This window comes from Microtus pennsylvanicus, chromosome 1 (assembly GCF_037038515.1).
Source record: "Microtus pennsylvanicus isolate mMicPen1 chromosome 1, mMicPen1.hap1, whole genome shotgun sequence".
NCBI lineage: Eukaryota > Metazoa > Chordata > Mammalia > Rodentia > Cricetidae > Microtus > Microtus pennsylvanicus.
In genome coordinates this window covers 106,191,980-106,218,104 of record NC_134579.1, presented here as the reverse complement: position 1 = coordinate 106,218,104, position 26,125 = coordinate 106,191,980, and the positions used below count along the sequence as shown (strand labels likewise).

The 26,125-nt window shown below is 44.2% G+C and overlaps 1 protein-coding gene across 2 annotated transcripts in view; it reads right to left on the bottom strand.

The window, feature by feature from the left end:
• Nucleotides 1–26,125, bottom strand: part of Galnt17 (polypeptide N-acetylgalactosaminyltransferase 17) — a 422,314-nt gene that overhangs the window by 240,945 nt on the left and 155,244 nt on the right. The window contains exon 2 of one of the 2 annotated variants that reach the window (XM_075977683.1): nt 20,063–20,246. The exons of the other annotated variant lie outside the window; for it this stretch is intronic. Within the exon in view, the coding sequence (XP_075833798.1) occupies nt 20,063–20,246 (184 nt within the window). The remainder of the gene's footprint in view (nt 1–20,062; nt 20,247–26,125) is intronic. 2 annotated transcript variants of the gene reach the window in all.

Sequence of the window (26,125 nt, the reverse complement as noted above, 5' to 3'; positions counted from 1 at the left end):
GCATGAACGGCACTTGATGCCAGCCATAGTTCAAGCCCATAAACAAATGACCAAGTTACATTCCTACACTCCACTCGCTCTCTCTCTCCTCTCTTTCTCTTTCTTTCTTTTCTCTTCCCCTTTCCCCTCTCCATTCTCCTATTCTTCCTCCCTGCCTCTCCTCTCTTTCTTTCTTGTCTCTCTGTCTCTGCATGTCTCTGTCTGGAAGCTCGGTGGGATCTTGGGCTCATAGTCCTTTCATTCCACTGAGAGGTCCAGTCGGACCCACAAGCTTCTGCAAACAGACCGGAAGCCCCTGCCCTGGGGTAGCCCGTCTTACTCTCCCTCTCTTCAGTCTCTTAGTGTGTCGACTGCACAGCAGCTTCACTGAAGAAGGGTTCTTAAAACTGGGGGATGAGCACAAGAGAGCAGAGGAGACAGAGGAGAGGGTCTGGCCCAGACTGTCAGCTTAAAAAAAGGAGAGTCGATGCTCTCCGATGGCTCACTCCCCAAGGAAGCCATGAGGATCAAGCATACAACCTCTCAAATCTCAACTAGAATTCAAGACTCATGTACCATGTGGTAGAGGTAGGTGTGTGTGTGTGTGTGTGTGTGTGTGTGTGTGTGAGAGAGAGAGAGAGAGAGAGAGAGAGACAGACAGACAGATTTGTACATGTGTGCATTCGTTCATGCATGCGTGTGTGTATGTGTGTGTGTGCACGCACACGAACTCCTTGATCTGTGGGGGCACTCAGATACCATTGCATCCTCACTTTGAACCTTGCTTCAGACCAGGTCTCTTAGTGCTCACCATTATGGATGCCAGGCTACCTGGTCCCAAGCTGCTAGGCACTGTCCTTTCTCTGCCTCCCAATGTGGGTGCGGGGGCCTCTGCCCATGTGAAAACACACCATGGTAGACATGAGAAAGGCCAGAAAACACCTTTCAGGAATTGGCTCTCATCATCCTCCATTGGGAGGCATGGTCTCTCTTGGTTTTGTTGTGTGTTGTGTTCCAGGTTACCTAGCCTGAAAGACTCCATAGGATTCTTCTGACTCTGCACACTCCCCCCACTTCACTGTAGGATGGTTGAGATGGTAAATATGCACCATATATTCAGCTTTTTGTGAGTTCTGGAGAGAAAACTCTATTCATAATGCTTGCCCCTTACATTTAATTGATTTTTGAGACAGGGTTTCATGTAGCCCAGGCTGGCCTAAAACCTACTCTCCAGTTTCAACCTTCTCACTATTAGGAATTCAGGCTTATGCATTTTAATTTTTTGCTTTTCCATTTTGTTTGTGTGTGTGTGTGTGTGTGAGGTGCATGAATGTACACAAATTTTTGCATGTGTGTGGCACTCATGTACATGCATGTAGAAGTTCAAAGTTGATGTCAAGAATCAGCCTTCATTGCTCTTCCACTTTACTCATTGAGACAGGGGCTATCAGTCAAATACAGAGCCCCCCAATATGGCTAATCTTGTTAGCCAGCTTGCTCTGAGGATCTCCTGTGCTCCCATTACAAGGCTGGGATTATAAGCAGCAGACACGCTTGCCCAGCATGGAGAGGATTCCAGGAATCTGAACTCTGGTTCTCACGCCTGCTTAGCAAGCGAGCACGTTTAGCACTGAGTCATCTCCTCTTCCCTGCACTTTCATTTTAACTTATGATATATTCAGCTTACCATGGCTCATTGAAATGTGACCCCAGAAGTCAAGAAGCACTTGGACACGGCTAAAGCCACAACTGATCTTTCAGTTAAATGTGAATAATTCACCTGGCCTCGGGACATAAGAACTTCCTTTTTTAAAAAACCTGACAAGCTGAAGCTAAATAAATAATTCACCCATGATGAAGAGAAAGAGTGTAGCTACCTGACTGTTGTCATTAATGAAGCCACTAGCTCAATGGTATGCAGGGCCAAATGTCAAAGGATGGAAGCAGGAAACTGTATTGGATGAAATTGTCGTTTCGGGACAAGTACCAGCAATTTCATACAATGCGGTCAGATACAATGGAAGCCACACAGCACTGACATTAACCTACTGAACACAATTCAACACCATAGTTGTATATAAAGACCTCTTGTGATCTCCAGTGTTTGAACTGAATTGGTCCAGTGGGGCGTGGTGGTACATGCCTGTTACCCAACATTTGGGAGGTGGAGGCAAGAAACTCAAGAGCCCAAAGTCACCCTTGGCCACTTAGAAATTTTGAGGCTGGCCTGGACATCGAGAGAACCTGCCTCAAACTTTCTTTTGGATGGAGGTGGGGGTTCCTTGGACTTCCCACAGGACAGGGAACCCTGTTTGCTTTTCGGGCTGGGGGGAGACTTAATTGGGGGAGGGGGAGGGAAATGGGAGGCGGCGGCGGGGAAGAGACAGAAATCTTTAATAAATAAATAAATTAATTAATTAAAAAAAAGTAAATAAATAAAGATTAATGTTTACATAGCTCTCAAAAAAAAAAAGAAAAAGGGAAAAAAGAGGGAAAGAAAGGAGTTGTTCAGTCAGTAGAGTGCTTGCTTGTTGTTCAGTACCACATACACTGAGTCTATGCTTTTGATCCCATCACTCAGGAGGCAGAAGTTGAAGGATCAAGAGTTCAAGGTTGTCCTTGGGAGCTGGAACCCCAGAACTCACATTAAAAAGCTGTATGATGGCACATGCTTGTAAACCCAGTCTTGAGGAGGTGGAGACAGATGTGTATCCAGGACTCACTGCCTAGCTAGCTTAGCCTACTTGGTCCATTCCAGGACAATGAGAGATTCTGCTTCAAAACAAAAAGCTGCTGAACAGCATGCTGAGGAATGACAAAGGCACCCAAGCTTGTCCTGTGGCTCCCAGATGTGCACACATACATGATCTTAATGAACTTAACTCTTGCAAGTTGTCCTCTACTGCCACAAGTGTGTAATAACATGTGTGTGCCAAATCCTACACACACACACACACACACACACACACACACACACACACACACAGAGAGAGAGAGAGAGAGAGAGAGAGAGAGAACAAACAAATGTTTGTTTTTTAAGCAATAATGATAAATTACTGGTCCATAAATTCAACACATTACACAGGTATAAAACAAAACAAACAAACAAACAAACAAACAAAAAACAGCTCCCCCCAAACTACAGCACTGTGATAAAATATAGATTCCTTAAAACCTCAAATGTAAGTAGAAAAATAATCATAGACTACGAGTAATTGTTCATTCCCCTACTCCCTCCTGTCACCTTTCACAGAGAAAGGACAGATGGGGAAACCCTGTATGGGACAAAGATGGAATCTAGCAAGAAGCCAGGATGGATCATAAATGAATGAATGAATGAATGAATGAATGGATGGATGGATGAATGAATAGAAAGTCTAGTTCAGGTGTGACAATGTGAAAAAAATGGAGTTCCCTGGTATGTCAAGCACCTGCAGCAATGATGGCCTGCAAGTGAGTGAGCATTAGAGGCACTGGACTGAGAGAGGACCAGATGACAGAAAAGGCAGCCTATGGACACACAGCAGGACTGGAAAACCAAATAAAGGGGAACCTGAGTGAATCCTAAATAGCCACACAGACCCAACATCAAGTATCAGTACTCTTTTTCCTCCGCAAACACACAAAGACACCCACTAACGAAATCACACTAGGGCCTGTGGGCAACAGGTTATCTTTGAATCGTGTAAATGACCTACATCCACCAAAGCAACTGAGGGGACTAGTGAGACAGCCAGATTAAAGGTGCTTGGCAACAAGACTGATGACCTGAGTTCAATCCTCAGCTGTTCCTATGTGCAGAGTGGGGCTACGTACGTCATGGATCAGCCAGGGCTGATGTAAAACTTCTTCAGAGTCAGTGGTATAAATGAGACTGTGCAAGTAAAAATCTCCCATGCTCGTGAAACCACTTGAGAGCTACAGACAGCCTGGTACCAGTCTTAACTGTCCCTTGACACAACCTAGAGTTCCTTTGGAAGAGAGTCTTCCTGAGGAGTTACCTAAATCAAGCTGGCATATCTGTGGAGGACTGTCTGCATTATTAATTGATATAGAAAGACCAGCCCATTGTAGGTGGTATCATTCCCTAGGTAAGTGGTCCTGATACTCTATAAAAAAGGAGAAAGCCAGCTGAGGTGAGGCAAGCAAGGATGCCTGCTCTCATTCTTCGTTCCCTGCTGTTGACAAGAAAAGGGTGATGCTTTACATTAACTTAAACTTCCCACAATAACTGTAATTGTGAGCTGAAAGAAACCATTTCTTTCCTAATTAGGGTATTTCATCACAGCAACAGAAATGAGGCTAGAACAAGCTATTTTGTTTAACCAGGGGTCAAGCCTGCAGCAAAAGTGCTACCCCTGCAAACATATCACATTATGTTATCATCACTGAAGAAATCCCTAAGGCATAATAACTTTAGGACATCTCCTCGACACGATTTTGAATTTATGTATTCAGCTGAATTACTTACACTCTTGGTAATGAGACGATGCTCGGAACAGGACGGGTTCAGTCACATAGTCTTCTTTTGCTTTCCTCTGATTCACCGTGTAAGACTATTTTTATGCAGATGAGGTTAGGATGACATTAAACATTTTCTCCTGATTTTCCAAGAACAAATATGTTCTCTCCATATGCCCTGATCTTTTATTTCCCCCCTGTGTTCATCTTCAAAGCCCCGTTGGCTGATCAGGTTTTTTATTTCTCTAAATTAACTAAAAGAACATGCCATCTGCAGTGTAAAGTGCCTGCTTCTCCATGTGTGTCACACTAAGGGTGTTCACATGAATGCATGAATTTAGTCCATCTCTCCTGTTCTTGCAGAAGCCCACCTTATTGTCCAGTCTGACTCCGATGCAGATCTCATCTTTTCCACAGCACTCCATGGTTTTCTCTCGCTGTCACATTGAGGAATCTCCACGGTACTTGCAGATCATAAAGACTGGAGGTCTCTATACATAAAATGTCTGTCATGCTGGCAGACACTGGGGCCTATTGATTATTCTCTAGGTAGAGAAAGGTATTGACCCAGTTGGCTTTCATTGTCATTTTGACACAGCCTCCAGTCATCTGAAAGGAACGTCTAGATTGAGGAATTGCCTAGATCAGATTGGCCTGTGGCCTTGTCTGTGGGATTTGTCTTGGTGACTGACTAATACGGGAGGACTCAGCCCACTGTGGCTGGCACCATTCCCTAGCCATGTAGTCCTGAGCTGCATTAAAAAAGAAAAAAAATCTAGCTAAGTCTGAGCCTTATCAGACAGCCAGCAAGCAGTGTTCCTCCGTGGTTTCTGCCCCTCAGATCCCTTCTTCAAGTTCCTGTCAGGACTTCCTTCCATGACGACCTATGACCTGAAAGTGGAAGGCAAGTAAATTCCTCCTTTCCCTGCGCTGCCTTTGACCATGGTGTTGCCACAGCAACAGAAAGGAAACTAGGAGATACATGGTTGAGGGAGAGTCCTTCACCTAGCTCTTCACTGAGCAGATCATTACTCTTTTAGGTAGGTGCAGGGAGGTAAACACATGATCGCTAATTTAGGATCAAGTCCCCCCCCCCTCCACAGAGCTTAACACTACAACGAGACACTAAGAACCCCCACCCACCCCTCGAATCACCAGTTATGGAACTCCCCAGGAACCCATCAGGAGAAAACTTTAGGATTGAATACCCTCTCACAGTGGCAAATCCATCTTTTGAGTACGTTTCCTGAGCAGGACCTGAACAAACATCTCCTGGTACCACACAGGGCACCAATGACAGACCAAACAAAAAATTCTACCAAAGCACAAGAATGAGTTTTCTGAAGTTATTTATGGGAGCATGGTTGAAGAGTTACTTACAAAAGCACACATAATTCACAGGTGCCTTTGTGACTGTAAAACCCACTCAAGAAGGGGTGATGACTTGCAAAAGCGGCAGCCCTGGAGCTCCTTGCAAGCAGGGTGGATATGATGGGAGATTCTCCTCTCCTCAGCAGTCTTCAATGGATACAAAGTTGTAAGTTTCAGAAACTTCCTGAGACTAGCAAATTGTTAACTTCCTGAATCCTGATGAGTCTCCCTCCAGGACATAAGGTAAAAATTGCTACACAACAGCCTGCAATGTTGCCATCAAGTACTAAAGGTCTACAGACACAAGGCTAGCCACTACTTTCAATTCGAGCATCAGTTTGAAGTCAGCTGAAAAATACATTGACAATCCTAGCTCTGCGGTAAAGGCTACATGTTAGGTGCATGAGGTTGGACCAGCAGAGAGGGATGAAAGCTTACACTCAGCTCACTTTTCCTTTTGCACTCTCTCAGGATCCCAGCTCATGGAGCTGCGCCACTCAACTTTAGGGGGGACATTTCCTCCTCAGCTAAACCTTTCTAGAACGAGACACTCCCAAGGATGTGTTGCTTGGCTATTCTAAATCCCGTTGACAATGAAGATTACAAATCATAGACCTCTTGGCTAAATGAATTCCACTGTAAAACATTTCCTACATCTAGTATTATTGTAAATTTCTTTCCAGAGCTAAGTAAAAATTATCATGCCCTGTAAATAGTTTAAACTTTATCATACAACATACTACATATACTACACATAACTCATTTAACTACATATAACTCATCAGATTTCACATGCAGCCCTTTTGGTATTAAGATGCTAGCTAGATGACATAAAGGAGATCAACACAAAAAATTAAAGCAGTGGAATATACACACACACGAAGGGAGAGAGGGATGGAGGGAGAGGGATCAGACAGAAACAGACACACAAAGAGAGAGAGAGAGAGAGAGAGAGAGAGAGAGAGAGAGAGAGAGAGAGAGAGAGGCACACACATACACACGAACACACACAGAGAGACAGAGGGACAGACAGTCTGAGACATAGAAATAAAGAGATTCTACCAGTGTGAGTAGAAGAGTCCATGTTGCAGGCATGGAAGGTTATCAATACCAGTGTGATTAAAAGGTTCCATTCAGCAGATGGGGGAGGTGAGGGTAGGCATGGCATCTTTAGAGAGAATGCATGATGGGAAAGGCAGCATCCACAAGCTGTGAGCATAGTCACACAGCACACAGGTGGGCATGGGTCAGGGCTCCACTGTACCTATGTTACCTAAGTCAGGCTTCTGAACCTCTCCAAGCCCCCCTGGCCTCATTTATAAAACAGAGATGGGAACAGCTACTTCAGAGAGTGGTTAAATTAAAATGAGATCAATAAAACATGCAGCACAGTGACAAAAACATAAAAGGCAGTCAATAAAAGGGAATAATTATCGTGCTCAGTGAATCAGACAGGCTCCTGAGCCTGGACCTATTTATTATTTCAACCAGCGAGTATTTATTGGACAGCTTCCCTCTGGGTGAGTGTCTTTGAAAGAGAAAGTCGCACCTAGGATGCTTCACTTTCTGTAAGTCACTTTGAAGCCATGTGAAAACCAGGGATTGGGGCATAGATCAATGGTGGAGTACCTTCATAGAGTTTTCTAGAATCCCCCCAGTGAGGGGCTGGGGGTGTGACTCAGTGGTAGAGCACCTGCCTAGAATCCCCTAATACTCAAATAGAAAGAGAGAGAGAGAGAGAGAGAGAGAGAGAGAGAGAGAGAGAGAGAGAGAAAGAGGAAAAAGAGAGAGAGAGAGTGCAAAGGGAAACTAACCAAGGTATACCAATCATCAGAGATATGATTCAGATAGAAAGGGTCTGGTCATGTGACCAATGATCATGCATGTTCTTTGTTCTTTCATGGGAGGAAAATCTGGAAAGTCTCATCCCATTGAAACATAGCATCGCAATCCACATAGGCCCAGAGAAGCCACTGAAAATACCTGGTCAATAGAGGTTGTCAGCTCAACCAGCTCTAGAATCACCATAGAAACAAGCCATTGGGCATGCCTATGAGTGAGGGTCTAGATGGGATTAACTGAAGTGGGAATACTCACTCTTAGTGTATAGTGTATAGGATCCATGAGTTGGGATCCCTGGATGAATAGAAAGGAGACGGTGAGCTGAGCACCAGCATCCATCTCTCTCTGCCTCCCAACTATGGACGCTCTGTGATCAGGCCTCTCACATTCCTGTGTCTTAGCCTTCCCTGCCATGACATGCTGTCTCTTTAAACTACAAGCCAGCATAAACCCTTCTTCCTTGAATTGTATTTGTCAGGTGTTTGTCACACTAAGGAGACAAGCCACTTTTGCCAGTATGACTGCATCCCCCCATGCTTGATCCAGACCCGACCTGCATGCACCCAAGCTCAGCATGATGGCATCCCACAGATGCCTCACACACGCGTGCATAGAAGAGACATTGCTGCGATATGATTGGCTAGAACCAGGGTCGATGAGAGGGATAAAAAGACAAGGACCCTTTCTTGGTGAATCAAAATGAATGCCATGTGGATTTATTAAACAGGAGGCCAGAGGAGAAACTGGCGATAACAACAGCAGGAGTTGCTCACCAATAACACACACTGTCTGAGCAGGGAGGTGTGGTATTAAAGCCTGCACAGGAGTCGCAGTAATAGCTCTAATAAGCAGATAGACTTCCCTTCACCAAGGTGGTCTCTCTCCCAGATTATGGGATAACCGAACACCCAGATAACAAACACAGCATCACCTGAATGGTACATCACGACAAGGGATAGGATCCAGGAGTTAGAAAGCTTTGGCTGGATGCTGGAGCCATCACCCTCACTCATACACACTGGCAAACAGTAAACGAAGCTGGACAGATGTACATCATGTGGTCATCTCAAGGAAATTGTAACCATGGACATCCGTGGTCAAGCAGAGGTACCATCTTCTCTATGAAATATGAACCATGGGAGAATCCTTACTCCCAATTAGGAAAATTACTTCCACTGTACACCCCCAAGCTTGAACCATCACAAGAGGGGATGATGGCTCAGTGTTGCGGTGCCTGCTTTTTTACATGGGAAACCCGCATTTCAATCCGCAGTACCACAAATGCAAATTCACCTTTCGAGAAACTGCTACATGCACCTCCCATCCATATCCAGTTAGCTGCTGCCTTTTGCTGATTCCGTGGAAGTCTCTTCCTCTTCCTCCTCCTCCAAATCTTTTAGCTTTGGGGATGGAACCCAGAGCTGTGCACATGCCGTACAACTCTAAGATTAAGTCCTGGCCCATCACTGGGGGATTCTAGGCAGGTGCCCTATTGCTGAGTCACACTCCAAACCCTGTTTTCCTTTTATTTTGAGACAATGTTTTACTATTTTCCCCATATGTCCCAGGACTCACTTTGTAAGTCTGGCAGTCCTTGAGGTTTCTACCTGTCTGTTTCAGCTCCTCAGTGGCTGGGATGCAGCACCAGGCAGAGCTGACTACCCACCAAAGTGTCAAAAATATACACTGGAGAGAAGACGATATCTTCAATGAGGTCACTGTGCACGTGCAAAAGAATGAAGTTAGAGACCCCTCTCTTATCGCATACAAAAAATATCCATGAAAATCAATCAACGGCCTCATTGTAAAACACACATCTACTGAAAGAAAATGTAGGAGAGGGATGGGAAGATGGTTCAGTAGTCAAGAGCACTTGCTGTTCTTGCAGAGGACCAAGACATGGAAGCAGCAGAGCTATCCGTTATCATGAGTACATAAAGACAATGTAATATATCTACATGGTGGAGTAGTATGCATCCAGAGAGAAAATCAAATTCCCTTAATGGTTACAGCAGGCATGGAAGTGGAAAATAGCATGTCAAGAGAAATAAGCCAGATTCAGGAAGGCAAATACTACATGTTCTCAATTATACATGGGTGTGGCCTCATCAAATAGGGAGGGCGAAAGTACTTAATAAAGAGGCTGGGGAAAGGTGCTGAGGCATATGACCTGAGTTAGTTCAATCTCCAGGACCTGCATGAGGACTGTGCAGAGAACCAGCACCCACAAGTCATCCTCTGGCTTTCACAATGTACCATGATGCAAACGTGTGCACACAGTCAGCAAATAAATGAATGAAATAACCAAAACTTCAGTCAAGTGGGCTAAAGAGGTGGCTTGTTGGGTTGCTGCATACGTCTAAAGACCTGAGTTCAAATCCTCAGATATCATATAAAGCTGGGTTTAAGAGTGTAGTTCAGAGATGGTGCACACACCTAGAATCCCCTAGTGTGGGGCTAGGAGTGTGGTTCAGGATTAGATTACAGTACCTGTCAGTGATCCCAGTGTACCTAAGGTGAGATGGGAGCTAAGATGGGAATTCTCAGACGCTCCAAGGCCAGCTAATGGGGAGAAAAGTGAGAGAGTCCACCTCAAGCAAGGTGGAGACTGAGGATCAAGACTTGAGGTTGTCCTTTGATCATGCACATGCGCACGAGCATGTGCATGCACACACACACACACAAACACACACACACACACACACCTGTGTGTGTGCACATATCCATTGATTAAATCCCCAGCAATAGACAGACACACACACACGCATGCATACACCTGTGTGTGCACACATATCCATGGGTTAAATCCTGAACAATAAAGAGAGAGAGAGAGAGAGAAGAGAGAGAGAGAGAGAGAGAGAGAGAGAGAGAGAGAGAGAGAGAGAGACAGGCAGACAGGCAGACACACACACACACACACACACACACACACACAGAGCCTTAAAGAATGCCACTACAAGTGCAGGCAATGCAGCTCCTTGGCAGAACACTTGTCTGCATGTGTGAGGCCCTGGGTTCCAGTCCCATCTCCACACAATTACTGGTTTGCTGCAGCACAATGGCCAGAAGTGGTGGCTTGGTACACATCTCATGGAGAGCCAGCGAAGAGGAGTCTAGGGAATCCCATTGAGACATGCGCAACGTTTAATGAATCTGAAATCCCAACTACCCCGATTTGATCATCACGTATACATGCATCTAATTATTATCCCACACTCCATAAACACACAATGATTATTGTGTTGAATACAGAATTAAATAAGTAAGATACAATGGGAAAAATAAAGGTCATTTCTGCAGGGCTCTTCTGCTCCCAGGACCCCTCGGTCTCTTATCTTTGTCTTTCTGGACCTGGCCCAAAGCACTTTAAACAGCCCACATACCTGCCTTCCCACCATCTTTGATGTCCTACAGACCTAGGACATCAGAGGTTTGCTCCTCTGTGACAATCAGGGGACATCAGTCATGCAACCATTTTTAATAATTTATTTTAAAACAAATAAAAATGGAAAAGGAAAATAAGAGATATGGGCCAAAAGAATACACGTACAACCTGGAAAATAACCACTTGTATGAAAAAAAAAAAAGAAAAGCAATGCATTCTTCCCCCACAAGGAGGGAAAGGGGACTGCTTGCAGAATTACTCTGAAAAGGCCACTTTGTAAATAAATAAATAAGTACAGACATTTGGAACAAAAGCTCCCAAACCTGTGTCACATTCTACAATAAATTCTGTGTGGATGGAGGGTGAAACGTAAGACAATCAGAGACGACCGAGCCGGAATGGAATATTTATAAGCCTTGGGAGGGATGCTATCTTCCTCAGCTTTAAAGCACTCGGGAAATGAAAAAATGCAAAGATTGACAGTTCCAGATTCAGACGAATTTAAAGTGCCTGTCCAAGCCATAGGAAGAGATCTGTAGAATTCAAATAAAGAGGAAAAAAAGGAAACACATTCCGGAAGGAGATTTGACAAGCAAGGGGTTAATTTTGCAACTACCCTCGATATCGTTCATATGTATTAGGAAAACGGTTTTCTCAAGTGCAGTTAGAATGAAGACAACTGGAGTTCTGCTTAAAACTCTAATAAAATCCATCTACTTTAATCCGCTCCCCAAACAGGATCCTTGGGAGAGTTCTGAGGGGACTTAACACAGGACGCCACCTCTGGGAGACCACTTCCTTAGAAGAGAGAAGATGTTAGAATCCCAGGCAGTTCTCTCTCTTGCGCCCCAGGACTCATTTTTGGAGCAGCTTATTCCACAAAGAGCCCCTTGCCACTCTTTGATAGGGGGGACTAATTTGCAGACAACACAGGTTAATTTGGTCACTTTTTGTGCGGCTCCCAGAACTTGCAAAGGGTGACTTTATCTTATATAGCCTGTGGACAATTCTCCAAATCACCCCAATTCCACTTTCAGATTTATCCCACAAAGAGCTTCCAAAAATAAACAAGAGAACATGGGATAGCACTGTTCAATAAAAATTTTAGCATCCCTCACTGTATCTAATTGCCTTGCATATAATATTCATCTTTACTTTTAATTGCAGTTATTAATTTATGTGTGTGTGTAAGTCAGGGGACAGCTTGCAGGAGCTGGTTCTCTCCTTCCATTAGGTGGCTTGCAGGAATGAAACCCAGGTCACTGGGCTTGGGAGCAAGTGACATTACTACATGCACCATCTTGCCAGCCCACATATCATATTTATACATACTGCATTTCTATTACAGTTTCACGGAATTCTGCAGACATATTTTGACTTAGTAGAACTTTAATTTTATTAAAACAGAGCATAGACTATTTCATATCACTTCTGTATTCTGTTTTTCCGAACAACAATGACTCAGGTGCCATTTCTTGTTTTTGATTGTTTGCTATTACTTTATTTAACAAAAAAACCTCTGTGTGTGCACACATGTGTGCAAAAGTGTGGTTGCACAGATGGAGGACAGAGATCCATGTTGATTGTCTTCTGTGAGTTCCCACCTTACTATTGAAGACAGGGTCTCTCCCTGGATCCAGATGCATGCCTCCATTCCCAGATCTGGGTGCGTGCTGGGGATCTGAATTGTGTTACCCACTGAGCCCTCTCTCCAGCCCTGGCTTTACTTTGTTTCTCTGGTGTTCAGGGTCTTACATCCATCTGACACAAACTGGAGCTATTTGGAAAGAGGAAACCTTACTTGAGAACAGATCCCCACCAGATTGGCCTGTAGCCACGTCTGTGGTGCATGCTCTGGATTGATGATTGGTGCGGGAGGGCCCAGCTCACTATGGGTGGTGCCACCCCTGGTCTGGCTCTGCTATAAGAAAATAGGCTGAGCAAGCCATGCAAGCAAGCCAGTAAGCAGCATTCCTCCATGGTTTCTTCTGTAATTGTTGGCTGTTAAGTGTCTCGATAAGACGCAATAACAGATATAGATATAGAATAATAAGAAAGCCTACCGTAACTCCCACCTTGGCTTCCCTCAGTGACAGATGATGATCTGGGCTTGTAAGTTGAATAAACACTCTTCACCCATGTGACTTTCAGTCAGAGTGTTTCTTAACAACAACGAACATGAAACGAGAACACCCAGCAACAAGTCTGTTACCCCCTCCACATGCACCTGACCTCACTCCCTTTCCTTCTATTTCAAACCCAAAGAGTTTACTTTCTGCTGCCCAGGGGAATCTGACTTCGTGTTGGCTTGTTGGTCTGCAAATAACCAGAACCGCAGTGAACTTGTGTGCACAGCAGCCAACTCCTGTCCACAAGACAGCATTTTACAACACTTCTCCCCATCCTCCAGTTCTTACATTCCTTACCCCTTTCCGCCACGTTCCCTAGGCCTTGAATGATGGGTGATACAGGTGGGCAGAACTACATTTTACCCCCTCTCCATTTTTCCCAACTTCTTTTATCGCTACTTATCCAAATGATTTCCTCGGTGCTATTTTCCAGCCCTTCGCAGACTTGCCTATTTTTGCTCAATTTTAAACTTATGGGATTTATTTTGATTATGGTTATTTCTGTAGCAGAAATGTTCTCATTTCGTAAACAAAGCAGCCTGTGATCCCTGGGAGTCAATTATAGTTTTAAAGCCTTGAGTCTCTTCGCTTCCTCCAAATGCCATTTGTTATTATTGTTAAGGCTTCTCCCCCCTCCCCCCATTGTTGCTGTTTGTTTATTTGTTGATAATGGACTCTTTGAAAGGATGTCTGGGGCGTTTATCTCTCTTGTCTCAGAGGAAGTGTGCTAGGACTGGAGAGATGATTTAGTCAGTGCCGTGCTTTCCGTGCAAGCTTGAGAACCTGAGTCTGGTTCTAAGGACCCACACAGGAACTCAGGGGCAGTGGACACACCTGTAATGGGACACTGAGGAAGTGGAGACAGACAAGAGGCTCCCTGGGGCTTGCTAGCTAGTCAGCCTATAGAGGTGAGCCGTGGTCCCAGGAACAGATCCTGCCTCAAATAAACAAGCGGAAAACACCTGAGGAACCAGACTTGAGGTTGACCTGCATCATCCACAAATACACACACATACACACACACACACACACACACACACACACACACACACACGTACACACATCACAAACAAAAAATAAGCAACGCCGTATAAAGATGAAGTTTAACAACAGGTTGAGTCACCCCTTCTGTCATCCATTGGCCTCTTCCTTAAGTCGGCTTCATTTCTGCCAAGTGGATTCCATAACTTTAACACACAGAAGTGTGAGAGCCTGGAAAGATCACAAGGCTGGAAAGTGTCTACACTGAGTATATTCTTTTTTGTTCGCTAGTTTGTTGGTTTGTTTTTTTGAGACAGAGTTTCTCTGTGTAATAGCCCTGGCTGTCTTGGAAGTAGCTCTGTAGATCAGGCTGCTCCTGAACTCACAGATATCTGCCTGCCTCTGCCTCCTGAGTGCTGGGATTATAGGTGTGCGTCACCACCACCCAGCTATTGAGTGTATTCTGACGTAGGCTACCTCTATAAAATAGAGTTTGGAGGTCAAAGGACAGGAACAGGTTCTGGCTATGCAGATGTGAAGGCAGGTGTCCTGGATAGCTTTAATTGTCACCTTGACAGAGCCTAGAGCCCTAGGAGAGGAAAGCCTCAATTGAGAGATCACCCAGATCAGACTGGCTTGTGGGGGGAGGCAGTCTGTGGGAGGATTGTTTTAATTAGTCACTGATATAGGTAGGAGAGCCCAGCCCACTGTGGGCGGCACCATTCCTAGACAGGTGGTCTTGGGCTGTATCTAAAAGAGTATGAACAGCCAATAATCAAGCATGTGGTGTTCCTCATGGTTTCTGTTTTGAGCTTTTCCCTTGGATTTCTACCCTGACTTCCTGAGATGATAAATTGTGACTTGAAAGTGTAAAATGAAATAGACCATTTCTTCCTGGCTGATTTTGGTCAGAATGGTTGATCGTAGCAACAGAAAAGAAACTAGAACAACAGAAAATAGGGACCCGACTACAATCCTCCCATTCCTACCCACATCCAGTCGAAAGAAAAACCTGTCTTCGCCCATCCAGGTACTGGGTGGTAGTACATGGCTTTTCTTCCAGAAATCATATGACCATCCTGTCTTCCTTTGGAAGTAGAGACAATATTTGCCCTGGTAGCTATGACAACAGCTTGAGCAAAAACACAGTGATTGATGATAGATAGCTAGGTCTGTGGTAGTAGTAATGAAGTTAGCACTTCCTAACAGAAGTAGGGAGGGGAGGCTTTTGGGACCATCATCAGGGATCCTGGCCATTGTTCTTCCTGGCTCACCACCAGCTGCGAGGGATGCTAGACTATCTCGGAAGTGGAAGATGAAGGTGTGTCTCCATGGTACAGCATCTATTGAGGTTGCCATCTGTTATGAGATGGGCTTTGGTGGAACAGCTGCTCTGGGGTCATTCATGGCCCTGTTAGTCGCCTGTCACCTGTGCTCTGAAATTACACCCAAAATACTCATCAGTTGCCCAAGTTGGAGTTCAGTGGAATCATTAGCCTGGTGTCATAGACCTACGTAGGATGGGAGATATTGTTCATATCGTGTCTCTCCTGGAAAGCGATTACAACAGAGGGTCACTGGTGATCTGATCAGGTTGTATTCTTCTGCTCTAACAGTCTGGTGAGTGGTAGTTTTAACTATCAACTTGACAATGTAGAATCAGTCACCTTAGGAGATAATCTATTGAGGGACTGCTTATATCAGGTTGGCATGTGTGTGAGTGTCTTGATTGTTAATTGAGGTGGGAGGCCCCACCCTCAATATGAGGGGCAGTACTTTTTAGGCTGGACTCTGGGTGTATAAAAGTAGCTGAGAACCACCATCAACCAAATAAGCTAGCTAGAATGAATTTTTGTTGTTGTTGTTCTTGACTATGAATGTGACATGACTAGTTGCTTGAGTCCCTGTCTTAAATCCTCTGAAATGATGCACTGTGCCTTGGAATTATAAGCCAAAAAAACTTTCTTCCTTAAATTGCTTTTTGCAAGGTTATTTATCACAGCCATAGAAATAAAACTAAAGCAAACTTAAATGCGTCTCACGTGAAAAGTTAGGTCTCGGTTTCTCTATCTATCTGCTAACTACCATTTATCCATCCTCTTTCCATCTTCCAAAGTCCTGTATGTGTTTGCTGGGTGATGCCACCAATTGTCTTAGGGTTTCTATCATTGTGAAGAGACACCACGATGATGGCAACACTTATAAAGGAAAACATGTAATTGTGGTGACTCGCTTACAGTTTCAGAGGTTCAATCAATTATCATCATGGCAGGGAGACTGGTAAGACGCAGGCAGAAGTGACGTTGGAGTTGTAGCTGAGAGTCCTACATTTTGCAGGCAACAGGAAGTCGACTGAGACACTGGGTTGTATCCCAGCCACAGGAAACCTCAAATGATTCCACCTCCACAATGATTCCCTTCCTTCAACAAGGCCATTCCCACTCCAATAAAAACCATACCTCCTAATAGTGGCACTCCCTACAGGGGCCAATTACATTCAAATTGCCACACCAATGATCTTACATAGTTTTCGCTTTCTGTGCTCTGAGCCTCTTTCCCATTGTTTTAGCCGCTTCAGGAGGATCCAGAAGTGAATGTGGGTTCACTCCACCAAGCTACACCACTAGGAGATGCTGAGACAATCTACTGCAGAGAACCACATCCAAAGTTAGCTTGCTGTCCTCCTGGTCTGGTCCATTCTTATCCTACTCTCCTCTTTAGATGCTTCATCCCACGTATCCTTCAAGCTTTCCTTAGCTTGGGGATATCACCTCAAGCAAGAGATGCTCAGACCCTCCCTCCACTCCCTGTGCGTACAGTTGCCATGGCTACTGTAGGCTACTGTTCTCCAGGAATGGCATGCGTGTTGCTTCCTTGAATTCTCCCTGCAAGAGACTGGTGTTAGATGGGATGGATTAATGTTCCATCATTGGGGGGAGAGGCTCACAAGGTCCCACTCCTCCTTGAGGATCTATTGGTAGTTAATGGTTGCTGGGGAAGGGAGGCATTTTCTTTGGTAGTGTTGCCATTGGAGGCTACCCATGCTCCTGTAAATAACATCAAGTAATCTCATTGTGCACCAAGCATTGATGGTCTGACATTAGTGCCTGGGATGGTTAATCTCTACTGCCATCTTGATGGGATTCAAAATGACTATAGAAAACAATTCTCATGACATGTCTGCAAAGGATTTTCTAGACAGAGTTAAGTAGGGTGGAAAGACATAGCCTGAATGTGGGTGGGGCCATCTCATGAATTGGGTTTCCATACTGAATAAGAAGGAGAAAGTGAGGTGAGCATCAATATTCATCTTTCTGTAGTGAAGGGGAGCGGGCCTGCTTTTCGTCCCACCCGGCTCCTGCAAGGCTAGTTTACACCCGAAATAACAACACACAAACTGTATTCATTTAAACACTGCCTGGCCCATTAGTTTAAGCCTCTTATTGGCTATTTCTCACATCTTGCTTAACCCATTTCTAATAATCTGTGTAGCACCATGAAGTGGTGGCTTACCGGGGAAGATTCAGCATGTCTGACCTGGTGGTTGGCTCCATGGCATCTGACCAGCTAGCTCCCCCTCACTACATCTCTGTCTCTCTCTGTGTCTCTGTCTCTCTCTCCCTTTCTCTCCCCCCTTCTGTTCCATGTGACCAGCTGTCTCACACTCCTGCCACCATGCTTTCCCCATGATGATGATCTGTACCCTTGAACTGTGAGCCAAAATGAATTCTTTCTCCCCTAAACATCTTATTAGACATTTTGCCACAGCAACAAGAAAAGCCTTCATATCTCGAGAGAACAGACATTTGTCAAGCTCCCCACAAAATGTCGTACCACAGGGTCTCATACCACATAGGTCACCTTACACTGGAATGACGGCCTTGCTTGCCTGTTTCCCTCCCCAGACAAGAAGTCAGTCAACTAAGACTATGTCCCTTGCAAGATTGCATCTCCATGGTGCCGCCAGTCACTGGGTGCATCATAGATACTCATCGACATCTGTTCAGTTGAGCCATTTCTAATACACCACATGTTGGAGGCCTTTCCAGGCTCATCAGAGAGTGAAACACGGGGCCGTGTTTATTTGCCAACATGGAAATAAGAAAGGCTAATCAGAAAGCACCAGGAAGTGAAAACCGCCAGATGTTTTCTGAGAACACAAGTCCAGGAAGACAAAATAGCATGCAAAGGGGGTGATGTATATTTTTTCCCAGTGATTCAAAATGAATGTGCGCTTATTAGGCAGAGAGAGAGAGAGAGATTTAACGGGTTTCTCGGCTAATGCTGTAATTTTAAATCCATTTAAGATAATTTTCTTTATCTTGAATTTATTTTTCTCAGTAACCAGGATACTTAACTGATTTGCACAAAACCCATTTGAAAAAAAAGAAATAATCTACCGCAAGCGAGGGCACATTCTAAATGGGAATAAAAAGGAGACATTGAAAATCTAAAGAAAATGGAGATTTGAGAAACCAGAGTGAGCTCTTACATAGTAAATAGGGACTTTTGAAGCTCTAGTTCAATGGGGGAGGGTGTCAAGCCCACCCTTAGTGGAGGAGCTATTGGAATTTGGTGGCTGCTAAGGGTGGGAGAGTCACCATCCTTTGGGTATATGAACTTGTAGGTTACCTGTGCCCCAGTGGCTGTCTCTATACCCACATGCTTTTGGGGCTGGAGAGATAATTGCTGTGAAAGCATGAGAATCCAAATTTGATCCCCAGGACCCATGAAAGTGCCAAGGCTGGCAGCATGCTCTTACAACCCCTGAGAAGACAGAGGCAGGAGTCTGGGGCTCACTGGCCAGTCAGCTAACCCAGCTGAATCAGAAGCTTCATATTCAGTAAGAGAGCCTGTCTCAAAAACTAAGGTGGAGAGAGGTAGGAGAGGATAGTTGTCATCTACCTCTGTCTTCCACATCTTCATGCACATGTTTGCCCGTACACCCCCTACACACATATGTGTACAAATATACAAACATAAATATATAAACATTTACACGTGCGCTTGTGTTATGATATCAAATCAAAAAGACAAAACTGATACATCACTCATAATCTATAGAAAACAGACTCAATGGTAATATTTTAGTGTTATCATGTATTAGTATGTGATAGTATGTGATAGATATTATCAATATGCTAGGCATACTGACTCATGTCTGTAAACCCATCATCTGGTGTGGGGGGGGAGATGAGGCAGGAGGATTGATTATGAGTTTGAGACTGACTTGGGCTACATAGTAAGTTCTAGCTAGCTTGAGCTACATGCAGTAAGACAGTGTCTTGAAAACCAACAAATACAAAATATAAAGTTCAACAGATAGAGGATAGACAGGTATAGGTAGACAGACAGACAGACAGACAGACAGATAGATGATGGATAAAGGATAATAGACATCAAAACATCAACAATTACCACGCTTAGGTAAGGATACCATGGTGGTATTTTAAATTTAAGAATTTTTATATTGAGTATCTTTCTATATTTTTATTACTTTTATAACAGTGGTACTCTTTCTTTTTTGAGATGGAATCATGTAGCCCAGACTGGTTTCAAACTAACTACGTAGCCTATGCTGGCCTCCTACCTCAGTCCTGAGTTCCTGATACCCCTGGCTCCACTTGTCCAGTGCTGGATTCAGGGGCTGTGCCACCACTCCTGAAGTGTCTGTGATGGAACCCAGGGCTTCATTCCAGAACTCATAGGAGGCAAGTACAACATCATTTGAGCCACATCACCAGCCCTTAACTTTTTATTTAGCCAGTATTTCCTAAGCAACAAGAGCCCTTGATTGATTATAGAAGAGAGAGTTCAAAATAGAAGATCCCTCTGTGGTTACAAATAGATGAGAACGTATCACAGATCAAGACAAAGCTAGCCAGCCCCTTGCCAGGGCTTAGCTGGAACTTACTTAGTTGGACGATAATCTGGAATAGACCGATCCAAGGAGATCTTTTCGCTGAGGTAGGAATTGTAGCCGTACTTCTCATGAGGTCCTTTGGCTTTTTCTTCTTCCGAGGGGGAAAGGGTGGCAGGAAGGCCTCCTTTGCCCCGCCCACCATACCCTTCGATGAGTCCAAGTGATTTGGATAACCCTACAAACAAGAAGGACAAAGAGTTACTCTAAAACACCTCTTCTAGATACATCATGTGACCTCCGATAGAGCTTCGATTAAGATTTTAACATATCTTAGCACATAAAAAATTATGACCTCAGTTTACACAGTCTGTATATATGCTTGGAGGGTATGTATACAGGGGTAGGGTCTGCTGTAGCCCGGGCTGACTTTGAGCACATTACGTAACTGAGGATGACCTTGAACTCCCAATTTTCTGCCTCCACACCTCCTGTGTCCTGGCATTACAGGGCTGTACCTCAAGTATCCAGTTCATGTGTTAGTGGGGATATTTCAAAGAAGAGAGAGGCCCAGGCTATGCCAAGCTCTGGGGTTCACATCTGAATATTTACTGGGAGCCTCATGCTTCTTTTGGAGACAGAGACCACTGAGAGTTGGAGAAATAAAAACCAAGAGGAAGCCAAGAAATGGAATGAATGTGGGACCTTATCCATGTCCATCTCCCCTTTCTCTTTGGGACAGTCACAGCCAGATTAGGTCTGCAGGAAGGAGAAGGTTCCGGGAACCTAACACATTTAATAAATATCAGGGAACCACCAGGCAGCAGGTGGATGGGTTCAGTGTGTGTGTGTGGGGGGGGGATGAGAATTGCTGCAGTTGAACCAGGAAAAAAAACAGGTTAATTTCACCATGAGCTAAAAGCACAAGCTAGGTCTTGACGTGACTCTTTGCCTAATGGTTTTATTTAACTTCCATCTCAGTGGCAAAGGGAAACACAAAGTGCTTGAGAACAAATTGCAAAGAAGAGAAAAAATGCCAGGAAGTATGATAACCAACAATACACAAGGAAGGAGCCCTCCATGGCAACCGTCTCTGAGCAGCTGCAGCCCCCAGGATGATGGTAGGTCCCTATCCATTGTCGTAGAATCCCATAAAGACCATGACGAGTAAGCATAGATGGCAGAGCTCTGAGAGGTTAAATTACTTAGCTAGGAAAATGTGTGCTTATGGCTCTCATTGGTTGTAAATATACGAGCCACTTATACACACACATGCACACTGGAGCCCCAGGAACTGAATCAGGACCTCTGACACACAACTTTTTTTTATCACTGAATCACGTATTCAGTTTCTTTCTGGAGGATTCTAGGCAGGCTCTATCCTGCTGGTTTAGGTCTCTAGTCCTTCAGCAGCTGATTCCACACAACCGCTTGCCCACTGAGCCACATCCCCAGCCCTTCATTTCTGTGACGGATAGCACGAATATAGATCACTTTAGTTTTAAAAGTCGGCAGCTACTGATCTCAAGTGGACCCAAACTTCACAGGAAGACATCCTCGGGCAAGTCAAAGCCAACGATTCTTCTTGGGCCGTGTGGGATTCAACATCACAAACCACCAGGGTGCACCGTCTATTCCAGGCATCGCTGCAAACGGGAATGCATTCGTGCAACGTCAAAATCAAAGCAGCATGGCTCAGCCCAGGGCAGCACTGTGCGGCCTGTGAATGGTTCCTATGGTTCTCATACTTGGGCTCTCAGCTCCTAGCCCCCATCCCAGAAGACACCTCATCAACTGAGAGCTTCCCTTCTTACCTACGTCCTCCTCATCAGTCTCACACTCCACTTTGATGAAGAAAAAAAAGATCCAGATATCATCATCTTCGCCATGCTCAAACAGCTGCCTTAGTCAAACTCAAGCACTTAAGGGTTTGAGTTTAAGATCCTATGGTGCCAAGGCAAGGTAGTGCACACAAGGCAGTGCACACAAGGCAGTGCACACAAGGCAGTGCACACAAGGCAGTGCCCGCAAGGCAGTGCACAGGAGGCAGTGCCCGCAAGGCAGTGCACAGGAGGCAGTGCACACAAGGCAGTGCCCGCAAGGCAGTGCACACAAGGCAGTGCACACAAGGCAGTGCCCGTAAGGCAGTGCACACGTGCCATCCCATCACTCAGGACGTGGAGACAGGAGGAGCATGACTTCAGTTTCCTGGCTCAGAAAAATAAATAAATAAATAAAATAAGTCACTAGGGACAGAGCAATACTAGAGGAATGGAAAATGGAAAAGAACTGAGCAATTCTTCAAAATGCCAAACACAGTGATCATAAGACCAAGGGGCTTTCTCCTGGGTGTACATCAAAGCAAAATAAATATGTATATTCACACAAAACTCAAACCAATGGCTCATAGCTGGTTACTCAAGTGTAAGTGAATTGTAACGTTGGCATACAGTGGAGTACTAGGCAAAAAAAGAATAAAGTGTCCATGCGTGGTGGTTTATATTATTACCTATAGTAGATAAATAGGGAGACAGAGATCCCTGTCTAGATGAATACATCTATATATGATTTATAGATAGATGCTATATATGAAAGATGATAAATAGATAGATGATATAATAGATAATAGAAGATAGATAGATAGATAGATAGATAGATAGATAGATAGATAGATAGATAGATAGATAGATAGATGTTGGACATATAGACATATGTTGGATAGATAGATGATAGATAATAGCTATGACAGACAATAGCTAAATAGGCAGATAGGTTATGATGGGGTATGATTGATATGTAGATGATAAGCAACAGAAAAATAGAAGTGAGATAATAGATAAGTAGATAGATATGTGATTGACAGGTAGAAAAATAACACAGATATATTAATACAGATACATGATCAACGGAGATTAGGTAGCTATGTAGATATATAGATAGATTGATGATAGATGATAGAGCTGTTCTATATATACACATGTGCATACACAGATATGTGTATGTAAATATGTGTATATACATATAATTATATATTCACACACACACACACACACACACACACATATATATATATATATACATATATATAAGAAGGAAGGCAGGCTCCTTGGGTGCAGCAGAGCCACATGGTCTCCTGAGAGCTGGGATCACAGGACACTTCCAATAGCTGAATACTGCAGATCTATAAAACACCCTCACAAAGCCATAAACACACAGCTTGTGAAAAACAGCCATTCTGTTCCTAACAAGACAAAATGTAAGGGTGCACATAAAAACTTTCCAGCGAAACAAAGAAACACTCAATAAAATGATTTTAAATTGTGTAAAATGCAGAGCCACGCTTGTAAGAAAGGGAAACTCCTGAATGAGTTAAAAATAAAATGGAGACAGTCTGTCGAGAAAGGAAAGATGAGTTAATCATTGACTAAAGGTTGATATATGGAGTGGGGGGACTCCAAGTTCCCTGGAGAAATAAAACTTAAACAGATGTATCTGTAAAAATCAGGATTTCATTAGAGTGTACTTAGAAAGGAAGCATGGATTGCTGCTATTATTATTATTATTATTATTGCTATTATCATTATCATTATTACTATAGTAAAAGAACTGGGCAGGCATCTGGCTCAATTATAGAATACTTGTCTATAATCTGTCAGTTCGGGACTGGTGGTATATCTTAGTGGTAGAGCCCCTGCCTAGAATCCCCCAGTGAGGGGCTGGGGTGTGACTCAGTGGTAGAGCATCTGCCTAGAATCCCCCAGTGAGGAGCTGGGGTGTGACTCAGTGGTAGAGCACCTGCCTAGAATCCCCCAGTGAGGGGCTGGTGTGTGGCTCAGTGGTAGAGCATCTGCCTAGAATCCCCCAGAGAGGCTGGGGGCATGGCCAATTGGTAAAGTATCAGCTCCAAATTCCTCAGTGAGGGGCTGGGCATGTAGCTTAATGGTAGAGCACCTGCCTAGAATTCCTCAGTGAAGGAATGGGGGCACAACTCACTGACTAGACAGGCTAGCCAAACTGGTATACTTTAGGCCCCAGTAAGAGACCCTGTCTCTAAAATCAAGGTTCATAGCACCTCAATAATGATGATCAAGGCTGACCTCTGCCATTCACATACAACCGCATGTACGTGAACATGTACACAGACATATACATACAAAATAACAGAAATAAAATTAAGAATACATGTCCATTCAATTAAGGACATGCGGGGAATTTGGTTCCTAATGCAATGTCCCTCCCCACTGGGGAATGATTTCTTCCCAGGATGAAACACTCCCACTTAGCAAACTCACACACACACACACACACACACACACACACACACACACAAAAGCAACACCATGCCACCCAGCACAATGTGAAAGCTATGAATTATATATTTCGTGGTCCATGTGTTCCCATTTTCCCCCCAATTTCATCTGCCAGAGATATGCAACAAGGCAGCACAAATTTCCACAGAATTTTAATGTGTTTACTTAGCACACTCCCAGAAACCACTGGCAAAGACAAATAAGAGTTCAAGTCCAAGGATGAAGGCCACGTTAGTCTTGGGCCCAGGATGTTGTCACTGGAATCTGTGGAGATGACCCCATTGTATTAGTCACTTCCTTGCTGCTTCAAGGAAGGAACCTAACCAATGCAACTCAAGGAAAGAAGGGTTTATTCTGACTTAGAGGCTGAGAGTACACTCTGCCAGGAAGTGAAGGCATGGTGGCCAGAGTGTGAGGCAGCTGGACACATGGTATCCCCAGGAAACAGAGGTTGGCCCACTTTCTCCATTCTATTCAGTCCGGGACTTCATCCAATGGGATTGTAGTATCCACATTTAAGGAAGGTCTTACTTCCTCAATTAACCCAATCTAGAAACCTCATCACAGACACGTCCAGAAGTGTGTCTCCTAGGTGATTCCAGATAAGGTCAAGTTGACCTGACGGTCAATATCAGTCAATACAGAGAGAGGGGGGGGAGGGAGGGAGGGAGGGAGGAAGAGAGAGAGAGAGATGCTTCTTTTTCAAAGGGACAAAAGGGCCCCCTGGTCTTTGGCATAAAGCACTTAAAGCACTAGGACCTGAGTTTGCTCCTTAGAACCCTCATATATAAGGCCAGCACAGCAGAACACAGCCATAACCCCAGCATTGAGGAGATGAATCCCTGGGGCTCACTGGCAAGTCAGCCTGGACTTTTTGACCAGTTTCAAGCTAATGAGACCTTGTCTCTATAAAAACATCTGATTTCGATCTCTTTTTTTCCACACACATTTGCACACACACACTCACATTAAGTAACCCTGAAGAAGTCATCTAAGAGTAAATATAATAATGAATCTATATTCATGAAGAAGAGAACAGCCACTAATGAGTGACACAGAGAAATCAAGCTTAAAAAAGGCCACCTGGGTATTGCAGAAAGGACTTTAGAGGCACTAAAGACAGCCCTGCTAGGGAGGGAAGTATCCCCAGGGTAATAAAGAAAAGGAGGAGGAAGCAACGCTGCCTCTCAGTGAGGATGCCTGGGTGGAAGATGTAACTATCTTGTATTAACAAGAGCTTTTTATTCCCACAATAACTAACCAGAATAGATGATATTGCAGGGGACCTATTTATAACAGCAACAATATTGCATCAGCTCCAGCAATAACCAATAAGACTACAAGGACATTTTACTAAGGGGAATAAAAAGCAACCTACATAAACTGGCAATGAAGATGTCTCCTAATTGGAAGACGGAGCAGTAGGAGCATACAATACTATACAATACAACTTACCCTCCCTGGGAAGGGTGATGGGATTTGAATTCAGAGCCTTGCGCATGTTAGCTGGGCAATCACACTCATACTGTGCTGTACTCCAAGTCCAATTTCTTCTTAATCTTTTAAAATTAAATTTATTTATTTGTGTGTGTGTGTGTGTGTGAGAGAGAGAGAGAGAGAGAGTGTGTGTGAGTGTGGCATGTGTAGGTGTAGAAGCCATAGGACAACTTGTGACAGTTTGTTTCTCTCCTTCTAGTATATGGGTCTTAGGGATTGAACTCAGTTGTTCAAATTGGTGGCAAGTGCCTTTACTCTCTGAGCTCTCTCTCCAGCATCCCCTTAATTGTTAAGTATGTGTATCTGTGTA